The sequence below is a fragment of the Tamandua tetradactyla genome, chromosome 11, assembly GCF_023851605.1.
Source record: "Tamandua tetradactyla isolate mTamTet1 chromosome 11, mTamTet1.pri, whole genome shotgun sequence".
Taxonomy (NCBI): domain Eukaryota; kingdom Metazoa; phylum Chordata; class Mammalia; order Pilosa; family Myrmecophagidae; genus Tamandua; species Tamandua tetradactyla.
Genome location: NC_135337.1, coordinates 13,980,071 through 14,007,302, shown reverse-complemented (window position 1 = coordinate 14,007,302; position 27,232 = coordinate 13,980,071). Strand labels below are relative to the sequence as shown.

At 36.2% G+C, this 27,232-nt stretch overlaps 1 protein-coding gene across 2 annotated transcripts in view; it reads right to left on the bottom strand.

Moving 5' to 3' along the window:
* WDR47 (WD repeat domain 47) overlaps window positions 1–27,232 on the bottom strand; it is a 142,957-nt gene that overhangs the window by 27,195 nt on the left and 88,530 nt on the right. For both annotated transcript variants that reach the window (XM_077120027.1, XM_077120029.1), the window contains exons 8-12: window positions 17,298–17,558; window positions 14,349–14,424; window positions 11,656–11,813; window positions 2,873–3,042; window positions 2,190–2,360 (exon numbers count right to left, since the gene is read on the bottom strand). In XM_077120027.1, coding sequence (XP_076976142.1) covers window positions 2,190–2,360; window positions 2,873–3,042; window positions 11,656–11,813; window positions 14,349–14,424; window positions 17,298–17,558 — 836 coding nt within the window. The remainder of the gene's footprint in view (window positions 1–2,189; window positions 2,361–2,872; window positions 3,043–11,655; window positions 11,814–14,348; window positions 14,425–17,297; window positions 17,559–27,232) is intronic.

Here is a 27,232-nt window from a genome sequence, read left to right as displayed (position 1 = left end):
AGAGTGAAAGAAAGATCAAAGATGATGGTGGAGTTATACAGAGAAAGTCAAGTCTAACACTATGAGTGCTGAATCAGTATACTGATATCTCTTTTATTCTCTCAGTATCTTGGAGCAGCTAGAAGTAAAAATCTAAAATTGTCGAACTGTAACCCTACCAAACTCTGAAATCTGTTCTACCACTAATTGTTGCAATGTACTTTGAAATTTGTTGCTTTATTGTATATATTATTTTTCACAAAAAAGAAAAAAAAAGAGAAGGAAGAGTAGAATAAAGATATGATTTAAAAATGAATACGATTGTTGACACTGACATTTCTTTTGATCTCCAGTGTTTTGGAGCAGCTATAGGAAAAATGAAAAATCATGGCACTATAACCCATACCAAACTTTAAAATCTGTTGTATAATTACTTGTTTAAAATGTACTTGGAAATTTATTGGAGTTTTTTTTGTATATACGTTATTTTTTACAATAAAAAATATTTTTAAAAAAGACATAGACTGGCAGAATGGATTAAGAAACAGGACCCATCTATATGCTGTCTATAAGAGACTCACTATAGATACAAGGACAAAACAGATTGAAAGTGAAAGGATGGAAAAAGATATTTCACGAACAACAACTAGAAAAGAGCAGCAGTAGCTATACTAAAATCCGACAAATTAGACCCCAAATGTAAAACAATAAAAAGAGACAAAGAGGGGGATGCAAGGAAAGTTCAGTGGTAGAATTCTCGCCTGCCATGCGGGAGATCGGGTTCAATTCCTGGTCCATGCACTTCCCCAAAAACAAACAAACAAGCAAAACAAATAAACAAAAAAATTCAACAAATGGTGCTGCAATAACAGGATACTCACATGGAAAAACAATGAAATGTGACCCTGCCATACAGCATACAAAAAAAAAAAAGAGACAAAGGACACTATGTATTAATAAAAGGAGCAATTCATCGAGAAGACATAACAATCATTAATATTTATGCATCAAGCCAGAGTGCCTCAGAATACATGAGGCACACACTGACAACACTGAGGGGAGAAGTGGACACCTCTACAATAATAGTTGGAGACTACAATACACTACTCTATTAGTGGACAGAACATCTAGCAGAGAATCAGTGAGGAAACAGAGATTTTGAATAATATGATAAATGAACTAGACTTAACAGACATTTACAGAATAATACAACCCCAAACAGCAGGATACACATTCTTCTAAAGTGGTCATGGATCATTCTCCAGGACAGACAACATGTTGGGTCACAAAGCAAGTCTCAATAAATTTAAAAAGATGGAAATTATACAAAACACTTTCTTGGCTCATAATGGAATGAAACTGCAAATTAACAGGTGGAAGGTAGGAAAATTCACAAATACATGAAGGCTAAATAACACACTCTTAAACAACCAGTGAGTCAAGGAAGAAATTACAAGAGAAATCAGTAAACATCTTGAGGCAAATGAAAATAAAAACACAGCATATCAAAACTTATGGATTGCAGCAAAGGCAGTACTGTGAGGGAAATTTATTGCCCTAAATGTCTATATTAAAAAAGAAGAAAGCGCAAAAATGGGGGAATATACTATTCACCTGGAGGAACTAGAGAAAGAGCAACAAATGAACCCAAAAACAAAGAGAATGAAAGAAACAATGAAGATTAAGCAGAAATAAATAAATTGAGAACATGAAAACAATAGAGAGAGAGAATCAGTAAAACCAGAAGTTCGTTCTTTGAGAAAATCAATAAAATGACAGCAAATTTTCTATGCAGGAGGTATAGGATTGTGGGGTTAGATCATTAGCTTTGGAATAAAGAAACCTGGGGTGAAATCTTAGTTCTTCGGCTTACTACCATATGTTATTGTGCAAGTCATTTTATCCTTTCAGTTTCACTTTCTTCATATATAAAATGAGAATAGAATTCCCTATCTCATAGGGTTGTTCTGAGGATTAAATTAAGGAATTATCTATATAAGTAAAAGATTTAGCCCATAAGAAAACAGCAATATTACCTATCATTACTGTATTGTTATTCAAAGTTTACAATTTATAATTTTGAAATAAAAATTTTCTGCCTTGAAGAAATCTCATTTGAGGAAATATATACCGATTAACGAAAGCATAGAAGAAGAAAAAGCACAGGTTGAACAAAAGGGAAAGCAACATTTGAGACTGATGTAACATACCAGTGTGTCCACTCAGAGCATGGAGGCCCTGTCCTCTCTGACAATCCGTTGTATAAATGTTACAATCCCCTGCTCCAGCACTTATCAAAATAGCTCCACCACTCTCCGGGCCTTCCATAAATGCCAAGTCTCTAATTGTCCCATCATGCATACTAAATTCCAGATCTGGTCCTGAAACAGCAATAAGAATTTAAAAAAAAAGATGCTGCTCAACTTACTGTGATAACTTGAGATTCCTAAACTGTCTCAAAACTGATCAAGAATAATAGTATAGTGATATACTTTATGTTTTTTCAGGGATGGATTTTATAATCATTTTCATTTGTGCCAAAGAACTTAAAAATATATAAATACTGATCCAATTATTATCATCCCTAAAACAGAGCTAGATATAGTTAGTTTCTTGTCTTTTATCCCAATGAAAGAGAAATGAAAAATAAATATTCTCCAGAAAATATCCATGAATTCAATTCTGGTAGCTATTTAAAAGTTACTTTCCTACACAACAATTTTCAAAGGCTTAGATACCACCTGGTCACCTGTAAGACTTGACTAAAAAAGAATAATGCTTCATGAGTGTAACTAAGTAATTAGTAAGAAAATTAAAAACAGTACAGAGATACAGCACAGGAACAATATAAAGTATACACTAGTAAGCTACTGCTTATACACTTGGCCCCTACCTGTTGCATTACAAGTCTCTGCATTGAAGGGTAGTACTTTGACATATTTGTCATTTGATCCTGTTGCTAGCAATTGTCCACAGGGACTCCAGGCCACACAGTAAATGGATCCTTTATGATGTTTATTTCTTTTAAAACGTACCACTGGCTGCTTAGGACTGTCATGTGCACTAAAAAGAACAAATAAAGAAAGTTATTTCAATTTCCTGCACCTTAAAATTAATTAATATGAAGTTCTATATTATAGCTGTTTTTGAGGGAGGAAGAAAAAAGACCATCAGACAACAGGTTAATAATGGTTTTTAAAATCTTAGAAGAAATAAATTTAGAGGAAATTTAAAATCCAAAATGTAAACTTTAAGCTATTATCCTACTAACTTTCATTTCAAACCACCTAAGTAACCAGATATACTACTTTAAAAATCCCCATTTCACATATTTTTGATGGATTTTAACTAAGAAATGAAAAGTAAAATGATTTTTAAAAAATAAGAGATACTACTGCTCCCACATTCAGAAAGTTCAATAAACATTTATTAAACATATAATATTATCAATGTTCTTGAGGCTGGAGGGATATGAAAGATGGATTAAGAAATAAAGGAAGCAGGATTTATGTCCAGAGTTTAAAATCTGGCAGGAGTACACGTTGTCATGGACATACAGGAAAGCAAGTGGGCCTTAAAAGTGCGTGAGAAGTTTTACAGAAAAAAGATGAAGGCAGGAGAATAGCTTCAGTGAAGATATAGTGGGTAAAATACTGGCTGAGGGTGGCATGAAAAAGACTCTGTGGGCTAGAAGACATAAAGCAGAGAGTTATATTCAGGAGACTGAATGGGATGGGTATCGATAAGTCAAACACTGGAGGCTTGGCTATGTAGGCTCCTGAATGCCTAAGTAACCGGATATATGACTAAAAAAACCCCCATTTCACATATTTTTTATGGATTTTAACCAAGAAATGAAAAATTAAATGATTTTTAAAAATGAGATAATTTTTTTTAATTATCAAGATTTTGGCCTATAATGGGAGTCAAACATTGGTTCTGTGGTGTAATAGCATTTTATTTGTACTTTAAAAAACAAATTTTAAATTAATAATATTGATGTTTCTTTTAGTCTCTAGTGTCTTGGATCAGCTTGAAGGAAAAACCCAAAATTGTGGAACTGCAACCCATACCAGATTCTGAAATCTGCTGTGTAATTTACTTGTTACAATGTACTTTGAAATGAACTGCTTTTTTGTACATATATTTCACAATAAAATAATGTTAAAAAGGATTAATATTATACCAAAGACTTTTTTTATTAAGTGTAACATAACATCAAGTCTATGTAAAAAAACATACATGTATTTTTGGAGATGCATCTTGAAGGATAAAACAGTTAAATGACATGATATCTAGGATTTACTTTTTTTGTTATATTTACTTTAAAATACTTTAGCAAACTAAATAAAAAGATGAAGGAAGCAAATATGACAAAATTCTAACACATTTCAGAATATTGATCTTTTTTGTACAACTGAACATTTTTATAATTAAGAAAAAAAAAAAAAGACTGATAAATGTCCAGTACCTAAAAGGTACTTAATGTCGAACTAGAAAAACCAGATGAAAAGATTCTATTTTTCATTGCACAATTGATTGCCAAATCCTACTGATTCTTTCTTTAAATGGATTTTATCTCAAGTCTATTCATTTTGCTCTATCTCTACTGCTATCACACTAGCCATCAACTGTAACAGCCCCTACCTTTCTTATGCCATCCACTTTTCCTGCCCTCTAATCCACAGCTGAAGAGATCATCTAAAAATGATGACCACTAAAAATCTACTACTCAAAACATTCATTGGCTTCCTACTGCATTCAGGATAAAATCCAAAATGGTTACAAAACTCTGCAGAATTTAGTTCATGTCTCTCTCTGTAGCCTTACCAAACTCAAGCTCACAATATTCCAACCAAACTGAAATTACTTTCAGTCCTCAAAAAGCCAAGCTCTCTGTCACCTCAGGACTTTTCGTATATGTTCCCTCTGCGTTACTTTATTCACCCTTCTCTTCACATGTCTGGTTCTTCTCATCCTCAGATTTCAGCTTTAATACTTCTTCCTCAAAGAAGCTTATCCCTGACTCCAAGTCTATGCCCCCAGTTTTACTCCCTTTCGGTACCGACCACAATGTATAATTATATTTACTTGTGTGTTTATTTTTATAATATCCATTTCCCCCACTAAAGTAGAAGCTCTATGAAATCAGTAAACATGTTTGTTTAATATATGACTATACACAAAGCCTAACATAGCACCTAGCATAGAAACTCAAAATGTATTTGTTAAATAAATGAATTTATTTTTTAAAAAATCAGTTTCTTCACAGTCTATCAAACATCTGTGCCAGTATAAAAAGTACACAGAAAAACAGTTAACTTAAAATCAGGTTAAACCTACACAAACAAGTCTTTAGCTTTGTCACCATAATTACTATTTTCTTGCTCCCTGACCTGGAATTCTGTCCTCTCTCATTTATTATACTAATATACTGAGTATAGATCAATTATATCACCATCAACTAATAAAAGCTTTACTCCCTTTCCCAACCTTTATATGCCCTACAGTAGTCCAAAAACCAAAATTACTGGTTTCAAGTCTAAAGAAAAATACACAACAAAAAATGCAATAAATAAATAATCCCACCCCAAACTAGGTTTATAATGTATTTTTTCAGTCTTGAGAGCTATAAAAATTTTCTACCATATACTATAACAAATACTGCTTTTTATAATTAAAAATTTTAAAGATCTGCAGCTTCTTTTCTTTGGTTACTTTTGCCTTCTGGTATAAAACTATTTCTTTGGTAGTATTCATTTCCCTAATCACAAAGTCTACCAAATGGCTCGTGATCTTTATCATGCTAATTTATTCTCATAATTAAAGCCTTAGCAAATAAATCAAAAAGAGTAGCTTTCAAAGAATGAAGTATTCAAATTTTGCTTTCTGTGGGGTTATATTTAAGCTATTTTAAGGAATTACTTGTACACCTAATAGATAAGGTCATATGGCCCATTCTAATGAGAAGGGTGAATTTCTCCCTTATTTTTAAATCTCATAATCTGTTAAAACAACAAGATGAAATCATATTAGGTGGACACAAATGAAACTGTAATTTCTGTAGGTCAAAAATAATCAAATATCAGTAATTTCATACAGTTCACCTAATAGTTCTCTGAAATTATAATTAAAAATGTTTATTTTCTCAAGTCTATAACTAGCACTATTTTTCCTTTTTTATTAATTTTTTAAAATATAAGAACAAACAAAAACATTAACATATGATCATTCCGTTCTACACACACAATCAGTAATTCACAATATCATCACATAGTTGCATATTCATCACCATGATAATTTCTTAGAACATTTGCATCGATTCAGAAAAAGAAAAAAAAAACAGAAAAAAATTCATACATATCACACCCCTTACCCATCCCTTTCCTTGATCATCAGCATTTCAATCTACTAAATTTATTTTAATACTTGTTCCCCCTATTATTTATTTTTAATCCGTATGTTTTACTCATCTGTCCATACCATAGATAAAAGGAGCATCAGACACAAGGTTTTCACAATCACACAGTCACACTGTGAAAGCTATATCATTATACAATTATCCTCAAGAAACATGGCTACTGGGACACAGCTCTACATTTTGAGGCAGTTCCTTCCAGCCTTTCCATTACATTTTGACTAACAAGGTGATATCTACTTAATGCGTAAGAATAACCTCCAGGAAAACTTCTCAACTCTGTTTAGAATCTCTCAGCCACTGACACTTTATTTTGTCTCATTTCACTCTTCCCTCTTTGGGTTGAGAGGTTTTCTCAACCCCTTGATGCTGCGTCTCAGCTCATTCTAGGATTTCTGTCCCACATTGCCGGGAAGGTCCATACCCCTGGGAGTCATGTCCCACGTAAACAGGGGAGGGAGGGTGGTCAGTTTGCTTGCTGTGTTGGCTGAGAGAGAGAGGCCACATCTAAGCAGCAAAAGAGGCTCTCTTGGGGTTGACTCTAAGGCCTAATTTTAAGTAGGCTTGACCTATCACTTGTGGGGTTAAGTTTTTTGTTTTGTTTTTTTTTAATTTTAAAATATTAAGTACCATCTATTTTCAGCACACTGCAATAATGACATTCTTTTGTTCTTCCTCATATAAAAACATTTTTTAAATTTGTACATTTAGTCACTATCATTATACACGCTAGGCATTCCAAGATTACATCATCTCAATCTTTATCGTCTATTCTTCTTTGTGATTTCATTTATGCCCCAGCCCTCCTCCCTCTATCATTCTCATATGCAGCTTCATTCAGTGTTTTAACATGATTTTATAACAGTTAGGTAATATTGTGCTGTCCATTTCTGAGTTTTTATATTCAGTCCTGTTGCACAATCTGTATCCCTTCAGCTCCAATTACCCAATATCTTATCCTATTTCTATCTCCTGATGGTCTCTGTTACCAAGGAAATATTCCAAGTTTATTCACTTATGTCAGTTCATATCAGTGAGACCATGTAGTATTTGTCCTTTTGTTTCTGGCTAATCACACTCAGCATAATGTCCTTAAGGTCCATTCATGTTGTTACATACTTTGTAACTTTATTCTGTCTTACAGCTGCATAATATTCCATCTTATGTAAATGTCACAGTTTGTTTAACCAACTATCTGTTGATGGACATTTTGGCTGTTTCCATCTCTTGGTAATTGTTAATAATGCTGCTATAAACATTGGTGTGTAAATGTCCATTTGTGTCCTTGGCCTCGTGTCCTTTGAGTAGAGACAGCATGTAGATGGTCCTGTTTTTTAATCCATTCTGCCAGACTGTGTCTTTTGATTGAAGAGTTTAATCCATTAACATTCAGTGTTATTACTGCATGGGTAGTACTTTCTTCTACTATTTTGCCTTCAGGATTTTATATGTCATATCTAATTTTCCTTCTTTTTACCTTTACTCATAGTCTTCCTTTCTACACTCTTCTGCACACCTCTCTCTTCTGTCTTCATATCTATCTCTAGTGTTCCCTTTAGTATTTCTTGCAAAGCTGGTCTCTTGGTCACAAATTCTCTTAGTGATTTTTTGTCTGAAAGTGTTTTAATTTCTCCCTCATTTTTGAAGGAGAATTTTGTTGGATATAGAATTCTTGGTTGGCAGTTTTTCTCTTTTAATAATTTAAATATATTATCCCACTGTCTTCTCGCCTCCATGGTTTCTGCTGAGAGATCTGCGCATAGTCTTATTGGGCTTCCCTTGTATGTGATGGATTGCTTTTCTCTTGCTGCTTTCAAGATCCTCTCTTTCTCTTTGACCTCTGACATTCTGATTATTAAATATCTTGGAGTATGTCTACTTGGATCTATTTTCTTTGGGGTACACTGCACTTCTTGGATCTGTTATTTTAAGTCTTTCATAAGAGTCGGGAGATTTTCAGTGATAATTTCCTCCAGTACTTTTTCTCCTCCTTTTCCCTTCTCTTCTCCTTCTGGGACACCCACAACAAGTATATTTATGCGCTTCATATTGTCTTTCAATTCCCTGAGTCCCTGCTCATATTTTTCCATTTTTTTCCCTATAGTTTCTGTTTCTTGTAGGAGCCAAGGGTTAAAACAAGATCTGCAGGTTTTGTTGGGAGCAGCTGGCCTCAGGACGGCTGCAGTAAACTGTGGAGATTGTTATGTAGAGTAGTCTGGGAGGAAGAGGATGTTTACCCCAAATGGTTATGTTAAGTATGAAGAACACTGAAAGATAAGAACTTTGCTCCCTTCAGGAAATGCATGCATGCCTATTGACATCCTGTGGTATATAACCAGGATCTGGTTAAGAATAAAATTGTCTGAAGTCTGTCTGAAGTAAACTCAAGCTTCAGACCCCCTGAACCCGTCTGTGTCTTTCTTTCTTTTGTTCTTCCTTTCTTTTTTTCTCATCATTCCTTAATATCCTTCAAGCTCCATTTCAATAGGAAGCAACAGTTTCTTGTCAGATTTCAGATGTTCCATCCTCCAGTTCAGAAATGCTATGTTCTGTCTCTCGAAATCTACCATTGTAGGTTTCCATTGTTTTTTCATCTCTTCTACTGTGTCTTTCATTCCCATAAGTTCTGTGATTTGTTTTTTCAGACTTTCAGTTTCTTCTTTTTGTTCTTTCCTTGCCTTCTTTATATCCTCCCTCAATTCATTGATTTGGTTTTTGATGAGGTTTTCCATGTCTGTTCATACATTCTGAATTAATTGTTTCAGCTCCTGTATGTCATTTGAATTGTTGGTTTCTTCCTTTGACTGGGCCATTTCTTCAATTTTCCTAGTGTGATTTGTTATTTTTTGCTGGTGTCTAGGCATTTAATTACCTTAATTAGTTTATTCTGGAGATTGCTTTTACTTCTTTTATCTAGGGTTTTCTTGCTGGATGAATTTGTTGTCTATCTGTTCTTTGACATTCCGTTCAGCTTTATCTGGACCTTTAGCTTAAGTTTTGTTTAACAGAGGAGAATTTTTCAGTTCTTGTTTTCTTGTTTCTTGCCCTGCTTGTGTGGTGCCTTCCCCCCACACACACTTAGGAGGGTCTACTTAGATATTATAGACCCCAGCCAGATTTTCCCAGATCAAACTGGCCTCCTATCAGGAGGAAAGAGTCACCTGTGTCGGTTTTCCCTGAGGGTGAGACCCAGCAGGTCGAAAGACTTTCCTGTGAAGTCTCTGGACTCTGTTTTTCTTATCCTGCCCTGTGTGTGGCACTTGTCTGACTGCAGGTCCCACCAGCATAAGATGATGCGGTACCTTTAACTTTGGCAGACTCTCCCTGCTGGGGCGTGGTGGAGACAGAGGAGAGGTTGTAGGCTGGTTTTAATGGCTTCAAATTACCAAGCCCTGGTATCTGAATTCCTTGATGGAGGGATTCCACCTGGGTGGGGCTTCACCCCTCCCCTGGGGAAGGCACAAGCTCCAGATAAGCCCCCAAAAGAGCTCACTTCTGCCTATGCCTGGGGCAGTTGCAGCCTGAAAAGTCCTGCCTCTGTATCCAGAGGCAGTCAAGCCTTTGTAGATACACAGCCGTAAAAACCTCAGTTTCCTTCTTTTTTTCCCCCCCTTTTTCTGTCAGTCCTGCCCCCTTGGCGCCAGGGCAAAAATGAGCAACCTCCGTTTTGATCAGGTTCACCTAAGCTGGGGGCCTATTTTTAGTAGTCAGAATTTGTTAATTAGTTCCACAATTGGCGTTTGATTGTGCCCAGTCCCTGCTGCTGGTAAAGTCCTTTCCTTTCCCCTCTGGGAAGTGGCCTGTGGGGGTGGGGCGCTGGCCGCCGCAGCTTTGGGAACTCACAGTTCTGGGGGGTGCTTGTAGCTGGTCCAGCTGGTCCAGACTGGGGTACGCTGTTTGTCTGGTCACTATCGTGGCTCCGGGAGCTGTTCTGTACTGTTTCTGGTTATTTAGTAGTTATTCTGGAGGACGAACTAAAATGCGCACATTGTTAAGCTGCCATCTTGACCCGGAAGTCCGTGGGGTTAAGTTTTATATGAACAAACCCCAAATTGGGGACTCAGCCTGTTGCTTTGGTTGTCCCCACTGCTTGTGAAAATATTACAAATTCTCCACTTGGGGAAGCTGAATTTTCCCCCTTTCTCATCATTCCCCCAAGGGGACTTTGTAAATACATTTTTACGCATTGTTTAAATCACTCTGGGATTTATTGGGGCATCACTCTGGGCAAACATACAAAATCTTATGCCCTACTCAAGATTTCATGTGCTTATGGTGTTCAATTAAGCTGTCCATATAAGTTATATTAGGAACTGTACTAGTCAAAATATAAAGTTTTGTACCAAATAAACATTTTTTAACTAGCATTATTTGAATTTTATTTAATGTAACTGGAATATTAGGAATTTTCACATTAGAAACCAAATACAAAAGCCATGGAAATAAAGGAGTATTGAATGAACGCTGAAATAAATGTTAGGCCTGGAGGATATGACCCCTTCCCCCATGATGTGACCTACCCCTGGCAAATATTTCAAAAAGCTTCCCCCACCCTCCAGCAATTGCATTCTTGCAATAAACTTTCATTACTCAACCTCCACCCTCTGGCAACTACACTAATACAATAAGCTCCCCTTATCGATATCCTATCCATCCTCGGACAGTTACAACACTGCACAACTAAGGCAGCATTTAAATTTTAAACTTTACCAATGGAAGGCTGCCAACTCCTAACTTAGCCCCTGCTTCTAAAAACCAACCAATGAAAACCTACCTAATTCCTTTCCCCAACTTCCTACCCCCAAATCATAAAAACTTTATCCCCTGTCACTTCGGGGCAGTCATTTCTCTCTTCAAACACTGCCTGGGCAGTTCTGTTTCTTCCAGAAATAAAACCTTTGCCTGAACTCCTTTGTTCCTGCCTCCTTCCTGGTGAGTTTACCTTTCACTAATCACAAACATTTCATGAAAAAAAACGTATAATAAATGACTTTAAAGAATATTTCCTAAGCATTGAAAATAAAAACAAAAAGCTTAATAATAGAGAAGAAAATATGAATTGAAACTCTATTGACTGCAATTCTGAAAAATGGACCAATAATGATTAAATTAAAAACTAAGGTACGAAGTATACGGGTAGTTTAGTGGTAGAATGCTCACTCTCCATGCGGGAAACCAGGGTTTGATTCCCAGAGCATGCACCCCCACAACCAAAAAAAAGTAAGGTAAGAACGGTATTACAAGTCACCTAGGCTTACCTTGGATCAATGACTTCTGGGTAGGCACATACTCTCAGCGTTTTTGAATTTGAACCAACAGCATATAAACCACCACCTGGATGAAAAGCTACTGCTCTAACAGCTTGTGTGTCTTCTAGAGTATTAATACAGACAAATTGCTTTTTTGATTTGTCATCCTATGGAAAGAATGAATATGAAAGTCATCCTATGAAAATAAAATTAATTTGAAAGAGTTCATCTTTATCCCATTTTAAATTCCTTTGAACTGTATTATTTCTATTTGGGCATTTTATTGTCACTACCTGCAATCATATATTCTCTTTACTTGGCAAATCCAAAGTAACCCCAGTTATTATTTCTACTTTTTTGCTATTCATTGCACAAATAAGCTCAGGTAGCTGACAGACATTCAAGTTTTTCTTCACTTACTACACCAAAACATAAGAAACATGTGCATTACTATATTAAGTTCACTTTAACTGTCAAGAAAAGAATAGCTCACATATACAGAAGTTCTAGCAAAATGACAGAGCATCCTTTGTGCTTCCAAAAGCAGGAAATGTAAAGTACTATTTAATTCACTTAGAGTAGAAAATGTTTACTATTATCTCCAGTAACTAGTATTTCAGTATTTCAAACTGAAATTGTAAAATGCTCTCTTAAAAGCACAAAAATGATTTTAATCAGAACATTTAATTTGAACTTCACTTTCATTTTAAATTATGATCCTTGTCTGACCACAGCCCTCTTCTGCAGAAGGTAGTGAAGCAGTCCTGTATAAAAACTTTGGTAACTCCTGCTATTGAAATCTTTTAGAACCACCTTTCTACCCTTATCAGGATTGACTGGAACTGGAACACGAAACAATGGGAGTGGTCAACAGTCCTAGCCAAATCTTGTCTTTGGGAAGTATGGATGTCAAATACACACACAAAGGCAAATTACTACAGCTCTGGTTGTATTGTGAGTACACTGGTATAGTCACTATACCAACGAAGAGATTTTACCTCTTCCTACCCAAACTCTTATGTATTCCTGCAATATATTTTCACTGAGGGGTGGAGGGCAAACATAATGCATCATGCTATGTTTGTTTTATGTAATGTAATTAAAATGAATGATTATTTATATGGATTTGACTAGAAATGTTTCATTTTCTGCTAACCCATAAACAAGGATTGCGATCTATTTGCCAAACAAATACAATGAAGTGTAGATAAGAGGAAAAAGGGATGGATGGAAATAACTAATTGACTAGATAGCCAATAGCATATTAATTATAATTACCAAGAGTTGGTTTATAGCAGAAGTGGCAGAGCCAAACAGATTGATTTTATTTACTCATCCCTAGTATGTTTTAAGAACATGTTTTTGTCATTTGTAAAATAGAAGATTTCACACAAAATTCTAGATTCCTAGTTTTTATTTAAAATCAAAAGAATGAGAAAAATTAGGCCCGCATATATTTTTGTCCAATAAACAAATACTCCTGTATACTTATTATGAATATGGTAGATGTGCTGGTTTGAAAGGAAGTATGCCCCCTAAGAAAAGCCATGTTTTAATATAAATCCCATTTCATAAAGGTAGAATAATCCCTATTCAATACTGTATATTTGAAACTGTAATGAGATCATCTCCCTGGTTGATGTGATTTAGTTAAGAATGGTTGTTAAACTGGATTAGGGGATGACATGTCTCCACCCATTTGAGTGGGTCTTGATTAGTTTCTGAAGTCCTATAAAAGAGGAAACATTTTGGAGAATGAGAGATTCAGAGAGATTCAGAGAGAGCAACACTACAAAGCAGAGTCCACCAGACAGTGACCTTTGGAGATGAAGAAGGAAGACGCCTGCCGGGGAGCTTCATGAAATAGGAAGCCAGGAGAGAAAGCTAGCAGATGACGCCGTATTTGCCATGTGCCCTTCCAGCTGAGAGAGAAGCCCTGACTGTGTTCGCCATGTGCCGTCTCACTTGAGAGAGAGACCTTGAACTTCATCGGCCTTCTTGAACCAAGGTATCTTTCCCTGGATGCCTTTGATTGGACATTTCCTTAGACTTGTTTTAATTGGGACATTTTCTTGGCCTTAGAACTGTAAACTAGCAACTCATTAAATTCCCCTTTTTAAAAGCCATTCCATTTCTGGTATATTGCATTCCAGCAGCTAGCAAACTAAAACAGTAGACTTTATTCATTTATGTTACCTGCTTGGCCCCTGTAAGCATTTGATATAATGCCTCTGTTCATGGGGTTAAAATTTGAAATAAGATAAATAAGACAGAATGAACATGTATGCTAGTTAGTGAAGCAAAAAAAACACCACCAACCAAAAAAATAAACATACATTGATAAGAAATCCACAGTGAACACCACCTAGTATCTGAAAAAAAAAAAACAAAAAACAACTAACCATAGGGTTTAGAGAGCAGCATACAGCCCCAATTCATGTGCCAAGGTCACTACTAGGCCTTTGATATAAATAGTCCCAAATGTGCTTCCTGAGGCAACCCCGTTCCAAACCCTACCAACAACTCAACTACTATGAGATGAAAACAGTAATGATTATTTCTAAAAATGGTTCTTTGAATCAAGAATTCATTAGCAAAATTTGTAAGATATATAAAAATATAAAAAAACAAAATATATATATATACAAAAACAATATAAAAAATATATAAAAACAATGAAATCTCCTCTCCCAAAGTATTACCTCTTCCCCTCTTGACCTTGATAAATTCCCTGAAGAATCTCCAAGAGGTGGCTTAATGACCGAATGTTCTGATGAGCTGGGTGAAAAGAAATCAAATAAATTTACTCTTAATATCAAAACAGAAACTAAATTATCATTTCAATCTATAATTTTTATTTTTTTTTTTTTACAAATGACCCTCACTGACCTAAAAGTTTATTTTCTAGAAAGGAATATTAAGAGAGTCTGGACTCAGTGACTCTAAGCATAGTTGTTGGACGAGGTAAGAAACCATCTGGAAAGGAAATGAGTCAAAGTCCATGTATTTTAGAGTGAGCTGTCAAGCACTCTTACTCTGCTTAGTACCAGAACCCTGCAGAAGACTGCAGACATGTTTCTATTACTATTTATTATTATAATTATATAAAACTAAAGTATAGTTGAGAGTCCCTCAGAACACAGCACACATTTGTGAGGGCAGCAGTTAGAGTGATCTAACCACATACAGAGATTTTCCTTCCAATCAGCTTTTTATAGATTCCTCACTCTTTACAGACAGACAATATTTTCAGATACTTAAAGACTCCCAGCTAAAAGCCCAAGTCCAAAACTAACAGAAAAAATAACTTGGAAGAAGAGGGGCAATTCAGGGAACAAAAGCCATTTTTTTAAGTATGGTTAAAATCCTTGGAGATAAAAGAGGAAATAATGAATTCAAGAAACAAGAAACAAATCTACTTAAAAAAAAAAATAGTGGTCTATGAGAGGGAGGGGTAAGGGGTGTGGTATGCATGAGTTTTTTCTTTTTTCTTTTTATTTCTTTTTCTGGAGTGATGCGAATGTTTGAACAAATTATCATGGTGATGAATATATACAACTATGTGATGATACTGTGAGCCACTGATTGTACACCATGTATGGAATGTGTGTGTGTGTGAAGATCTATCATTAAAAAAAAAGAAAAAGAAAATTTAGAGAATAAGAAAGACATTCCAAAAATAAAAAGAAGGTAGTAGAAAAAATATGTCATAAAAAATGGAGGTGAGAAAATAATTAAATAAGTCATATTTTTAAAATTTCCCAGAATTTAAGTTTCTAGCTTGAAAGGGCCCATAAAGCACCCAGCATAACAAACAAAAAAAGCTCCACTTTAAGGAACATCAGCATTTAATTTTAGAACAGCAGGGAAGAGAAGATCCTAAAAAAATCCAAAACAGCAGACTGATACAAAGGATCAGGATTCAAAATGGCATCTGAGTTCTTAATAGGAACACTGAAACTAGAAGATCTTGTAGCAATAATGCCTTTGGAGGAATGATTTCCATACTAGACTTGTACACCCAGCTATACTAACAAATCAAGTATGAAATATAATGAGCTCATTTTTAGACATATAAGATCTCAGAAATTTCATCTCTAACGTACCCCTTTTCAAGAAACTACATGGGATCCTGAAAATAGGGGATCTGAAACCAGGAAGACAAAGGAAATTCTTAGGATGATGATGAAGGGAAGTCCAGAACTCTCTAGGCCTGAATAAAATAGTCTAGAAGCAAAGAGTCCAAAGTGAAGCAAGAGTGATCCACGTGAGAGTTTTAAAAAGGAATAGAGAAATTATCTGATATATATGACTGTAACAGGAGGATTTTACAATTCAGTCAAAGCATTCCCAGATATGTTAAGTGACAGATACAAAAGAAAACTAAGCATGCATGCACACCCATGCACATCAAAGTGAAGCAATTACTGTCTGTAGGAAAAACAAAAAGTGCATGACAAGGAAATGTAATCATATTATACTACATCACTCAGTTGTAAATACCATGTACACAAACAGTAATGTTAACACTAAATACTAATCCAAAAAAAATGGATATATAGCTATATCGGAAAGAAGGGACAGACAAAATGAACATGTTGTGGATAGGAAGTATGGAACCTAAACCTAATTGGGTAGCATGTCATTCAGAAATGTGGGATTTATAACAAAAGAAACAGGCAAATGGGTTGAAAATAGCTTCTGGGAAAAAGAAATCAGAGACAAAGATGGGTAAGGCAGAGGATCAGGGGATGCTGTTTTAATTTAAGTCTAGAAGTGCTATTTGACTTTTTAAACCATGTACGTATATTACTTTGATTAAAATAAAAAACTTTTTTTTTTTTTTTACATGGGCAGGCACTGGGAATCGAACCCAGGTCCTCTGGGATCACAGGCAAGCATTCCTGCCTGCTGAGCCACTGTGGCCCGCCCTAAATAAAAAACTTTTAAAGTTTAAGTTCTAGTTTTGGACACACACAAAACTAGTGCTATAGGACCTATAATAAAGCAAATATTAGGTAAACTTATGCTCTGAATTAAAACCAGAGTTTTTCGATACTAATTATTTATAAGGCTAATTCCGTAAGCTTCCAAGGGTCAAAAGCAAGTCATGCATTGTTAAGAAAAGAGGAAGGAAAATGATCTTTAACTATTGCTACTGAATGAATTAATTCTTACTTATAGTGCAAGATAAAAATTTCTCCTGGGTAGTAAAAATATAAATATGCAAAAAAGCCTTCAACTACTGTAATTGCCAGAGCTGCCAACACTGTCCTGCTGCAATCATTCTACCATGCTATAAAACATCTTTCTATGTCCTGAAATACTATGAGTTTAAAGATGTTTGTGGATAAGGTGCCCATGGCCAGGGCAAATAAAATCAGGGAGAAGATAAAGCCTAAAGCTGATCTCTGAGCAAGATAGCTTATACAAAGTAGAATTTCCATGGTGGTGATAAGGAAACTAAAAAGAAGAGAAGAAAAATGAATAATATGAAATTCAAAAAGTGGTAGAAGAAAATACAGATAAATGAAGGTAGATTGGAAAAAATTTTGGTAGGTAGTGAGCTCCAAAAAGAAGTTCAACTTTCTATGTTTCTAGTTATTAGTAGGAAGATACTATTTCTAGAATTCACAAAATCAATCACTTACATTTGGTTTCCACTAGGTGACTCCTCAAGAAAAGGTATGTGATTTGTTGATCCAGAATTACAAGGAGTGCTTGTGTGAATATTTGGACCATCATGTGTTAATCTTTGACTAGAGTCTTGGGGTGGTGTAGCAAAACTAGTCACAGAAGAACTATTATTAGAGCCATTGCTTTTACTCCCATTACTTTGCTGGCTGAGAGCTGACACCTCATTACCAAGGCTATCCATTCCAATATTTAATTCACCAAGCTTCTGGATGGACCTATAAGATAAAACAATGCAATTATTTTAAAAGAAAAGTTAACTATATTCTCAATTTATAAAAGATTAAAAGTCTGAGAAGGTAAATATATACACACATACACACATAAAATAGAATTCAGGGCAAGTATGAGTACTCAAAAATTACCATTATCAGCATAAGACATAACCAAGATACTGAGAGAAGATCCAAATTTCCCCACAGTACAACACGGTATAAAGGGAATATCCCTAATGGATGTGGTGGTTTGGAACTGTATGTAACCCCCAAAAACATGTTATTAAATACAGTCCATTACTGTGGGTGTGAACTCATTTCAACTAGGACTGTTTGATGAGGTTACTGCAGTTAAGGTGTGTCCCACTTCAATCAGGATGGGTCTTTTTTTTAAATGTTTTTTTAATTGTGAAATATATATACAAAAAAGCAATACATTCAAGCACATTTTAACAAGTAGTCATACAACAGGCTTTAAAGTTTGTTATGGGTTACAGTTCCACAATTTTTCCATTTTTTCTTCCAGCTGCTCCAAAACACTGGAGACCAAATGAAATAGCAATATAATGATTCAGGAGTCATACTCATTTATTAAATCCTATCTTCTCTGTTACACTCCTCTTTTTTGTGAAAAATAACATATACAAAAAAGCAACAAATCTCAGAGTATGTTGCAACAATTAGTTGTAGAACAAATTTCAGGGTTTGGTATGGGTTACAATTTCACAATTTTAGGTTTTTACTTCTACCTGCTCTAATGTACTGGAGCCTAAATGAAATTATCAGTATAATGATTCAGTAGTCATATTTATTTGTTAAACCTAACCTTCTCTGTATAACTCCATCATCACCTTTGATATTTCTCCTATTCTTTAGCAGTATTCTAACTTTTTCATGCTGGAAGGGACTGTTGATAATACAGAATAGGAGGATGGAACTAGTTGATGTTCTGGAAGGGCTGGCCTATATGCACTTCAGGACTTATCTGTTCCAGGGATCCATCTGGAGGTTGTAGGTTTTGGAAAGTTACCCTTTGTAACTTTCTACAAAGGGACCTTTGTAGAATCTTATTATATAATACCCTAGGTACTATTTAGGATTGGCAGGAATGGTTATGGTTGGGGTTTGGTAAGTTCTGATAGGTAGTAATGTCTAACTGAAGCTTCCCAAGAGTGACCTCCAGAGTAGCCTTACAACTCTATTTGAACTCTCTTAGCCACTGTTACCAATCTGTTACACTTCTTTTCCCCTTTTGGTCAGGACGGCACTACTGAACTCACAGTGTCGGGGCCAGGCTCACTCCTGGGAGTCATCTCCCATGACACCAGGGAGACTTTCATCCCTGGATATCATGTCCCATGTAGGGGGGAGGGCAGTGGTCTTCCTTGTAGAGTTGGGCTGAGAGAGAGCGAGAGAGGCCACATCTGAGCAACAAGAGAGGTCCTCTTTGGACGTGACTCTAAGGTGTACTTATAGGTAGGCTAAGCTTCTCCCTTACATACATAAGCTTCACAAGAGCAAGCCTTAGGATCAAGGGCTTGGGTATTGATTTGGGTGTCACTAATGCTTGACACAGTATCACGGGGTTCCCAACTTTATTCCCAATAAAGTTTAATAGTTTCATACTGTTTCTTCCATTCCTCAAGAGGAAGGGTCTTAATCCTATTACTGGAGTTCTTTAGAAGAGAGTGAAATTCAGATGAAAAGAAAGCCACAGAAGAAGCTGAAGTAAAGGAAATATGGAAGTAAAGGAAATATGGAAGAAGAAGCTGAAGTAAAGGAAATATGGAAATATGGTACAGACCAGCAGAAGGAGCCCAGTGCCTTGCCATGTGACAAAGAAGCCATATCAACAAATCAAAGCAGAAAAACTACATGATCATCTCAATTGATGCAGAAAAGGCGTTTGACAAAATTCACATCCTTTTCTGTTGAAAACACTTTAAAGAATAGGAATAGAAGGGAACTTCCTCAACATGATAAAGGGAATATATGCAGAAACCCACTAACATCATTCTCAAAGGGGAAAAACTGAAAACTTTCCCCCTAAGATCAGGAACAAGACAAGGATGTCCACTATCACCATTGTTATTCAACATTGTGTTGGAAGTTCTAGCCAGAGCAATGAGACAAGAAAAAGAAATACAAGTCATCAAAATTGGAAAGGAAGAAGTAAAACACTCACTGTTTGCAGATAATATGATACTATATATTGAAAACCATGGAAAATCCACAGTAAAACTACTAGCGCTAATAAATGAATACAGCAAAGTGGCAGGTTACAAGATCAACACTCAAAAATCTGTAGTGTTTTTGTACACTAGTAATGAACAATCTGAGGCGGAAATCAAGAATAAAATTCCATTTACAATCACAACCAAAAGAATAAAGTATTTAGGAATAAATTTCACTAAAGAGACAAAAGACCTGTACAGAGAAAATTATAGGAAATTGTTAAAAGAAATCACAGAAGACTTAAATAAATGGAAGGGCATACCGTGTTCATGGATTGGAAGACTAAATATAGTTAGATGTCAATTTTACCTAAACTGATTTGTAGATTCAATGTAATACCAATTAAAATCCCAAAAACTTCCTTTTCAGAAATAGAAAAACCAATAACCAAATTTATCTGGAAGGGCAGGGTACCCTGAATACCTAAAAGTATCCTGAGAGAAAAATGAAGTTGGAGGTCTCATGCTACCTGACTTTAAGGTGTATTATGAAGCTACAGTGCTCAAAACAGCATGGTACTGGCATAAAGACAGATATACTGACTACTGGAAATGAACAGAGTGTTCAGATATAAACCCTCTCATCTGTGGATAATTGATCTTGATACGGCAGTCAAGCCAACTCACCTGGGGCAGAATAGTCTCTTCAATAAATGGTGCCTAGAGAACTGGGTATCCACATGCAAAAGAATGAAAGGGGATTCATATCTCACACCCTATACAAAAATTAACTCAAAATGGATCAAAGACCTAAATATTACATCGAAAACCATAAAACTGTTAGAAGAAAATGTAGGGAAATATCTTTAAATTTTATAATAGGAGGCAGTTTCCTAGACCTTACACACAAAACACGAGCACTGAAGAAAGAAAGAAAGAAATGGGACTCCTCAAAATTAAACACTTCTGTGCATCAAAGAACTTCATCAAGAAAGTAAAAAGACAGCCTACACAATGGTAGACAATATTTGGAAATGATATATCAGACAAAGGTCTAGTATTCAGAATATATAAAGGGATTGTTCAACTCAACAACAAAAGGACAGACAACCCAATTACAAAATGGGCAAAAGACTTAAACAGACACTTCTCCAAAGAGGAAATACAAATGGTCAAAAGGCACATGAAAAGATGCTCAACTTCTCTGGCTATTAGGGAAATGCAAATCAAAACCACAATGAGAGGATAGCGGCTTAGCAATGCACGTGTTTTAGTTCGTCCTCTAGAACAACTACTAAATAACCAGAAACAGTACAGAACAGCTCCCGGAGTCACATCAGAGAGCGAACACACAGCGTATCCCACTCTGGACCAGGTGGACTGGCTCTGAGCCTCCCCAGGACTGTGTGTTCCCCAAGCCGTGGTGCCCGGCATCCGGTGCTCCTCCCCCACAGGCGGCTTCCCAGAGGGAAAGGGAAGAGACTCTAAACCTGGTCAAGGCGGAGGTCGCTCATTGAGCTCACAGAAAAAGTGGAAAGGGGAGGAAAAGGAGGTTTTAGTGGCTGTGTTTCTCCAGAGTCTTGGCAGCCTCTGGATTCAGCAGTGGGACTTCTCAGGCTGCAACTGCCCCAGGCATAGGCAGAAATGGGCTGCTTTTAGGGCTGTCTCCCACCTGTGCCTTTCCCAGGGGAAGGGTGAAGCCCAAATCAGGTGGAATCCCTCCATCAAGGAATTCAGACCCCAGGGCTCAGCAATTTGAAGCCATTAAAACCAGCCTACAACCTCTCCTCCGTCTCCACCACGTCCCCCAGAAGGGTGAGTCTTCCAAAGTTAAAGGAGCCATAACATGTTTTGCTGGTGCGACCCGCAGGCAGATAAGTGCCACATACTGGGCAGGAAAAGAAAAACAAAGCCCAAAGACTTCACAGGAAAGTCTTTCAACCTGTTGGGTCTCACCCTCAGGGAAAACTGACACAGGTGATTCCTTCCCCCTGATAGGAGGCCAGTTTAGTCCGGGAAAACCAGGCTGGAGTCTGTAATACCTATGCAGACCCTCCTAAGGGTGGGGAAGGAAAAGGCACCATACAAGCAGGATAAGAAACAAGAAAACAAGAACTGAAAAATTACCATCTGTTAAACAAAACTTAAGCTAGAGGCCCAGAAAAAGCTGAACTGAAGGTCAAAGATCAGACAGACAACAAAGTCATCTAGCAAGAAAACCCTAGGTAAGATAAGTGAAAGCAATCTCCAGAATAAACTAATTAAGGTAATTAAATGTCTAGATGCCAGCAAAAAATAACAAATCACACCAAGAAAATTGAAGATATGGCCCAGTCAAAGGAACAAATCAAGAATTCAAATGAGATACAGGAGCTGAAACAATTAATTCAGAATATACGAACAGACATGGAAAACCTCAACAAAAACCAAATCAATGAACTGAGGGAGAATATGAAGAAGGCAACGAATGAACAAAAAGAAGAAATGGAAAGTCTGAAAAAACAAATCACAGAACTTATGGGAATGAAAGATACAGTAGAAGAGATGAAAAAACAATGGAAACCTACAATGGTAGATTTCGAGAGAGAGAGGATAGGATTAGTGAACTGGAGGATGGAATATCTGAAATCCAAAAAGAAACAGAAACTATACGGAAAAGAATGGAAAAATATGAGCAGTGACTCAGGGAACTGAATGATAATATGAAGGACACAAATATACATGTTGTGGATGTCCCGGAAGGAGAGAGAAGGGAAAAGGAGGAGAAAAAGTACTGGAGGAAATTATCACTGAAAATTTCCCAACTCTTATGAAAGACCTAAAAGTGGAGAATCAAGAAGTGCAGAGCACCCCAAAGAGAATAGATCCAAACAGACGTTCTCCAAGACACTTACTACTCAGAATGTCAGAGGTCAAAGAGAAAGAGAGGATCTTGAAAGCAGCAAGAGAAAAGCAATCCATCACATACAAGGGAAACCCAATAAGACTATGTGTAGATTTCTCAGCAGAAACCATGGAGGCAAGAAGACAGTGGGATGATATATTTAAATTACTAAAACAGAAAAACTGCTAACCAAGAATTCTATACCCAGCAAAATTGTCCTTCAAAAATGAGGGAGAAATTAAAACATTTTCAGACAAAAAAATCACTGAGAGAATTCGTGACCAAGAGACCAGCTCTGCAAGAAACACTAAAGGGAGCACTACAGACAGATATGAAAAGACAGAAGAGAGAGGTGTGGAGAAGAGTGTAGAAAGAAGGAAAATTAGATATGACGCATAAAATCCAAAAGGTAAAATGATAGAAGAAAGTACTACCCGTACAGTAATAACACTAAATATTAATGGATTGAACTCCCCAATCAAAAGGCATAGACTGGCAGAATGGATTAAAAAACAGGATCCTTCTATATGCTGTCTACAGGAAACACATCTTAGACCCAAAGATAAACATAGGTTGAAAGTGAAAGGTTGGGAAAAGATATTTCATGCAAATAACAACCAGAAAAGAGCAGGAGTAGCTATATCAATATCCAACAAATCACACTTCAAATGTAAAACAGTTAAAAGAGACAAAGAAGGATACTATGTACTAATAAAAGGAACAATTCAACATGAAGACATAACAATTATAAATATTTATGCACCAAACCAGAATGCCCCAAAATACGTGAGGCAAACATTGTAAACACTAAAAAGGGAAACAGACACATCTACCATAATAGTTGGAGACTTCAATTCCCCAATCTCATCAACGGACAGAACATCTAGACAGAGGATCAATAAAGAAACCGAGAATTTGAATATTACAGTAAATGAGCTAGACATAACAGACATTTATAGGACATTACACTCCACAACAGTAGGATACACCTTTTTCTCAAGTGCTCATGGATCATTCTCAAAGATAGACCATATGCTGGGTCACAAAGCAAGTCTTAACAAATTCAAAAAGATTGAAATCATACACAACACTTTCTCAGATCATAAAGGAATGAAGTTGGAAATCAGTAATAGGCAGAGCACCAGAAAATTCACAAATACGTGGGGGCTCAACAACATACTCTGAAACAATCAGTGGGTCAAGGAAGAAATTACAAGAGAAATCAGTAAATATCTCGAGGTGAATGAAAATGAAAACACAACATATCAAAACTTATGGGATGCAGTAAAGGCAGTGCTAAGAGGGAAATTTATTGCCCTAAATGCCTATATCAAAAAAGAAGAGGGGCAAAAATTCGGGAATTAACTGTCCACTTGGAAGAAATGGAGAAAGAACAGCAAACTAACCCCAAAGCAAGCAAAAGGAAAGAAATAACAAAGATTAGAGCAGAAATAAATGAAATTGAGAACATTAAAACAACAGAGAAAATCAATAAAACCAGAAGTTGGTTCTATGAGAAAATCAATAAGATTGATGGGCCCTTAGCAAGATTGACAAAAAGAAGAAGAGAGAGGACGCAAATAAATAAGATCAGAAATAGAAGAGGAGACATAACCACTGACCTTGCAGAAATAATGGAGGTAATAACAGGATACTATGAACAACTTTATGCTAATAAATACAACAATGTAGATGAAATGGACAACTTCCCAGAAAGGCATGAACAACCAACTTTGACTCAAGAAGGAACAGATGACCTCAACAAACCAATCACAAGTAAAGAAATGAATCAGTCATTAAGAAGCTTCCCAAAAAGAAAAATCCAGGACCAGATGGCTTCACATGTGAATTCTACCAAACATTCCAGAAAGAATTAGTACCAACCCTGCTCAAACTCTTCAAAAAAACTGAAGGGGAGGAAAAGCTACCTAATTCATTCTATGAATTCAACATCACCCTCATACCAAAACAAAACAAAGATACTACAAAAAAAGAAAACTACAGACCAATCTCTCTAATGAATATAGATGCAAAAATCCTCAACAAAATTCTAGCAAATCAAATTCAGCAACACATTAAAAGAATTATACATCATGACTAAGTAGGATTCATCCCAGGTATGCAAGGATGGTTCAACATAAGAAAATCAATTAATGTAATACACCATATCAACAAATCAAAGCAGAAAAATCACATGATCATCTCAATTGACGCAGAGAAGGCATCTGACAAGTACATGGAATCTTGAGGAGGGCATGAGATTTTGTAGGTTTGTCCAGAGTGATGCCTCGATAAATCCCAGACTCATTTGAACAGTGAATAAAAAAGTATTTGCAAAGTTCCCTTGGGGAAATGACGAGAAAGGGGGAAAATTCAACTTCCCCAAGTGGAGAATTCCTGATATTCTCACAAGCAGTTTGGACAACAAAAGCAATAGGCTGAGCACCCAGTCTTGGGGTTTGTTCATATGAAACTTAACCATACAAAGGATAGGCTAAGCTTACTTAAAATTAGGCCTTAGTGTCACCCCCAAGAGTCACCCCCAAGAGAACCTCTTTAGTTCCTCAGATGTGGCCTCTCATTCTCTCAGACAACATGAGAAAGCAAACTCACTGCCCTCCCCCTCTCTACATGGGACATGACTACCAGGGGTGTGGACATTCCTGCAACATTGGACAGAAATCCTAGAATGAGCTGGGACTCAGCACCAAGGGATTGAGAAAACCTTTTCAACCGAAAGGGGGAAGAATGAAATGAGATAAAGTGCGAATGGCTGAGGGATTCCAAACAGAGTCGAGAGGTTATCCTGGGGGTTACTGTTACGCATTAAATAGATACCATTTTTTTAGTTAAGGCGTAACAGAGAGGCTGGAGGGAACTGCCTGAAAATGTAGAGCTGTGTTCCAGTAGCCATGTTCTTGAAGATGATTGTATAATGATATAGCTTTCACGATGTGACTGTATGATTGTGAAAACCTTGTGTCTGATACTTCTTTTATCTATGTTATGGACAGATGAATAAAACATATTGATTAAAAATAAATAAATAGGGGGAACAAATGTTAAAATAAATTTAGTAGATTGAAACGCTAGAGATCAATGAAAGGGAAGGGTAAGGGGTACTGTATGTATGATTTTTTTTTTCTGTTTTCCTTTTATTTCTTTTTCTTAATTGATGCAAATGTTCTAAGAAATGATCATGATGATGAATATACAACTATGTGATGAAGTAAAAAAAAGGAAGACAGCAGAGGAGCACAAAGAGGAGTCTGAAAGAATAAATAGAAAAATAGCATATATCACAGAGACTAAAGACTCTGTTGACCAAATTTAAAACATACTAGAGGCATACAACTCCAGATTTGAAGAGACAGAAAAAAGAATAAGTGATATAGAGGACAAAATAACTGACTTTGAAGACTCAAAATGGCAAATGGCAAAAAAGATAGAAAACTATGAATTGGATCTCAGGGAAATGACAGACAAAACAAAGCGCACAAATACAAGAATCATTGGTGTTACAGAAGGAGAAGACAGGAATAAAGGACTAGAAAGAGCAGCTGAGGATATAATAGGGGAAAACTTCACAACCCTCATAAAGGACATAAATATACAAGTCAAAGAAGCTCAACGAACTCCAAATAGAATAAATTCAAATAGGCCTTTCCCAAGGCACATACTAATCAGTTTGTCAAATGCTGAAGAGAAGCAGAAAATTCTGAAAGCAGCAAGATAAAAACAATCTACCACATACAAGGGAAGCCAAATAAGACTAAATTCAGACTACTCAACTAGCGTCATGGAGGCGAGAAGGCAGTGGTAAGATATATTCAAGATCCTGAAAGAAAAAAACTTTCAAACAACAAATCTATACTCAGCCAAATCATCCTTCAAAACTGAGGGGGAGATTAAAGTTTTCACAGACAAAGAAGTCCTGAAAGAATTTGTCAGCAAGAGACTGGCCCTACTAGAATTACTAAAAGGAGTTCTACTCTCTGAATAAAAAAAGATAGGAGAGGGAGGTCTGGAGGAGGGCACAGAATTGAATAGTACCACAAAGAATATTTCAACGAATACAAAGAGAAAGAGGGAAAAGAATATATAGATCTGACAAATAAAAAACGTTAAGATGGAGGAATCAAGAAACTTTTCAGTAATAACTTTGAATGTTAACAGAGAAAACTTACCAATTAAAAGATACAGAGAGCTAGAAGGATTAAGAAACATATATGCTGCTTACAAGAGACTCGTCTTAGACGCAAGGATACAAATAGCTTGAAAGTGAAAGGATGGAAAAAGATTTTCCACACAAGTTGTAACCAAAAGAAAGCAGGAGTAGCTATACTAATATTGGACAATAGAGACTTTAAATGTCAAGACATCTTAAGAGACAGAGAAGGACTCTATATACTAATTAAAGGGTCAAGTCACCAAGAAGACATAACAATCATAAATGTTTATGCTCCCAATCAAGGAGCTCCAAAGTACATGAGACTGACAACTGAAGGGAACGAAGCATGTTTCAACAATTATAGTAGGAGACTTCAATACACCACTCTCTTCTATAGACAGAACAACCAGACAGAAGATCAACAAGGAAATAGAGAAGTTAAATAACT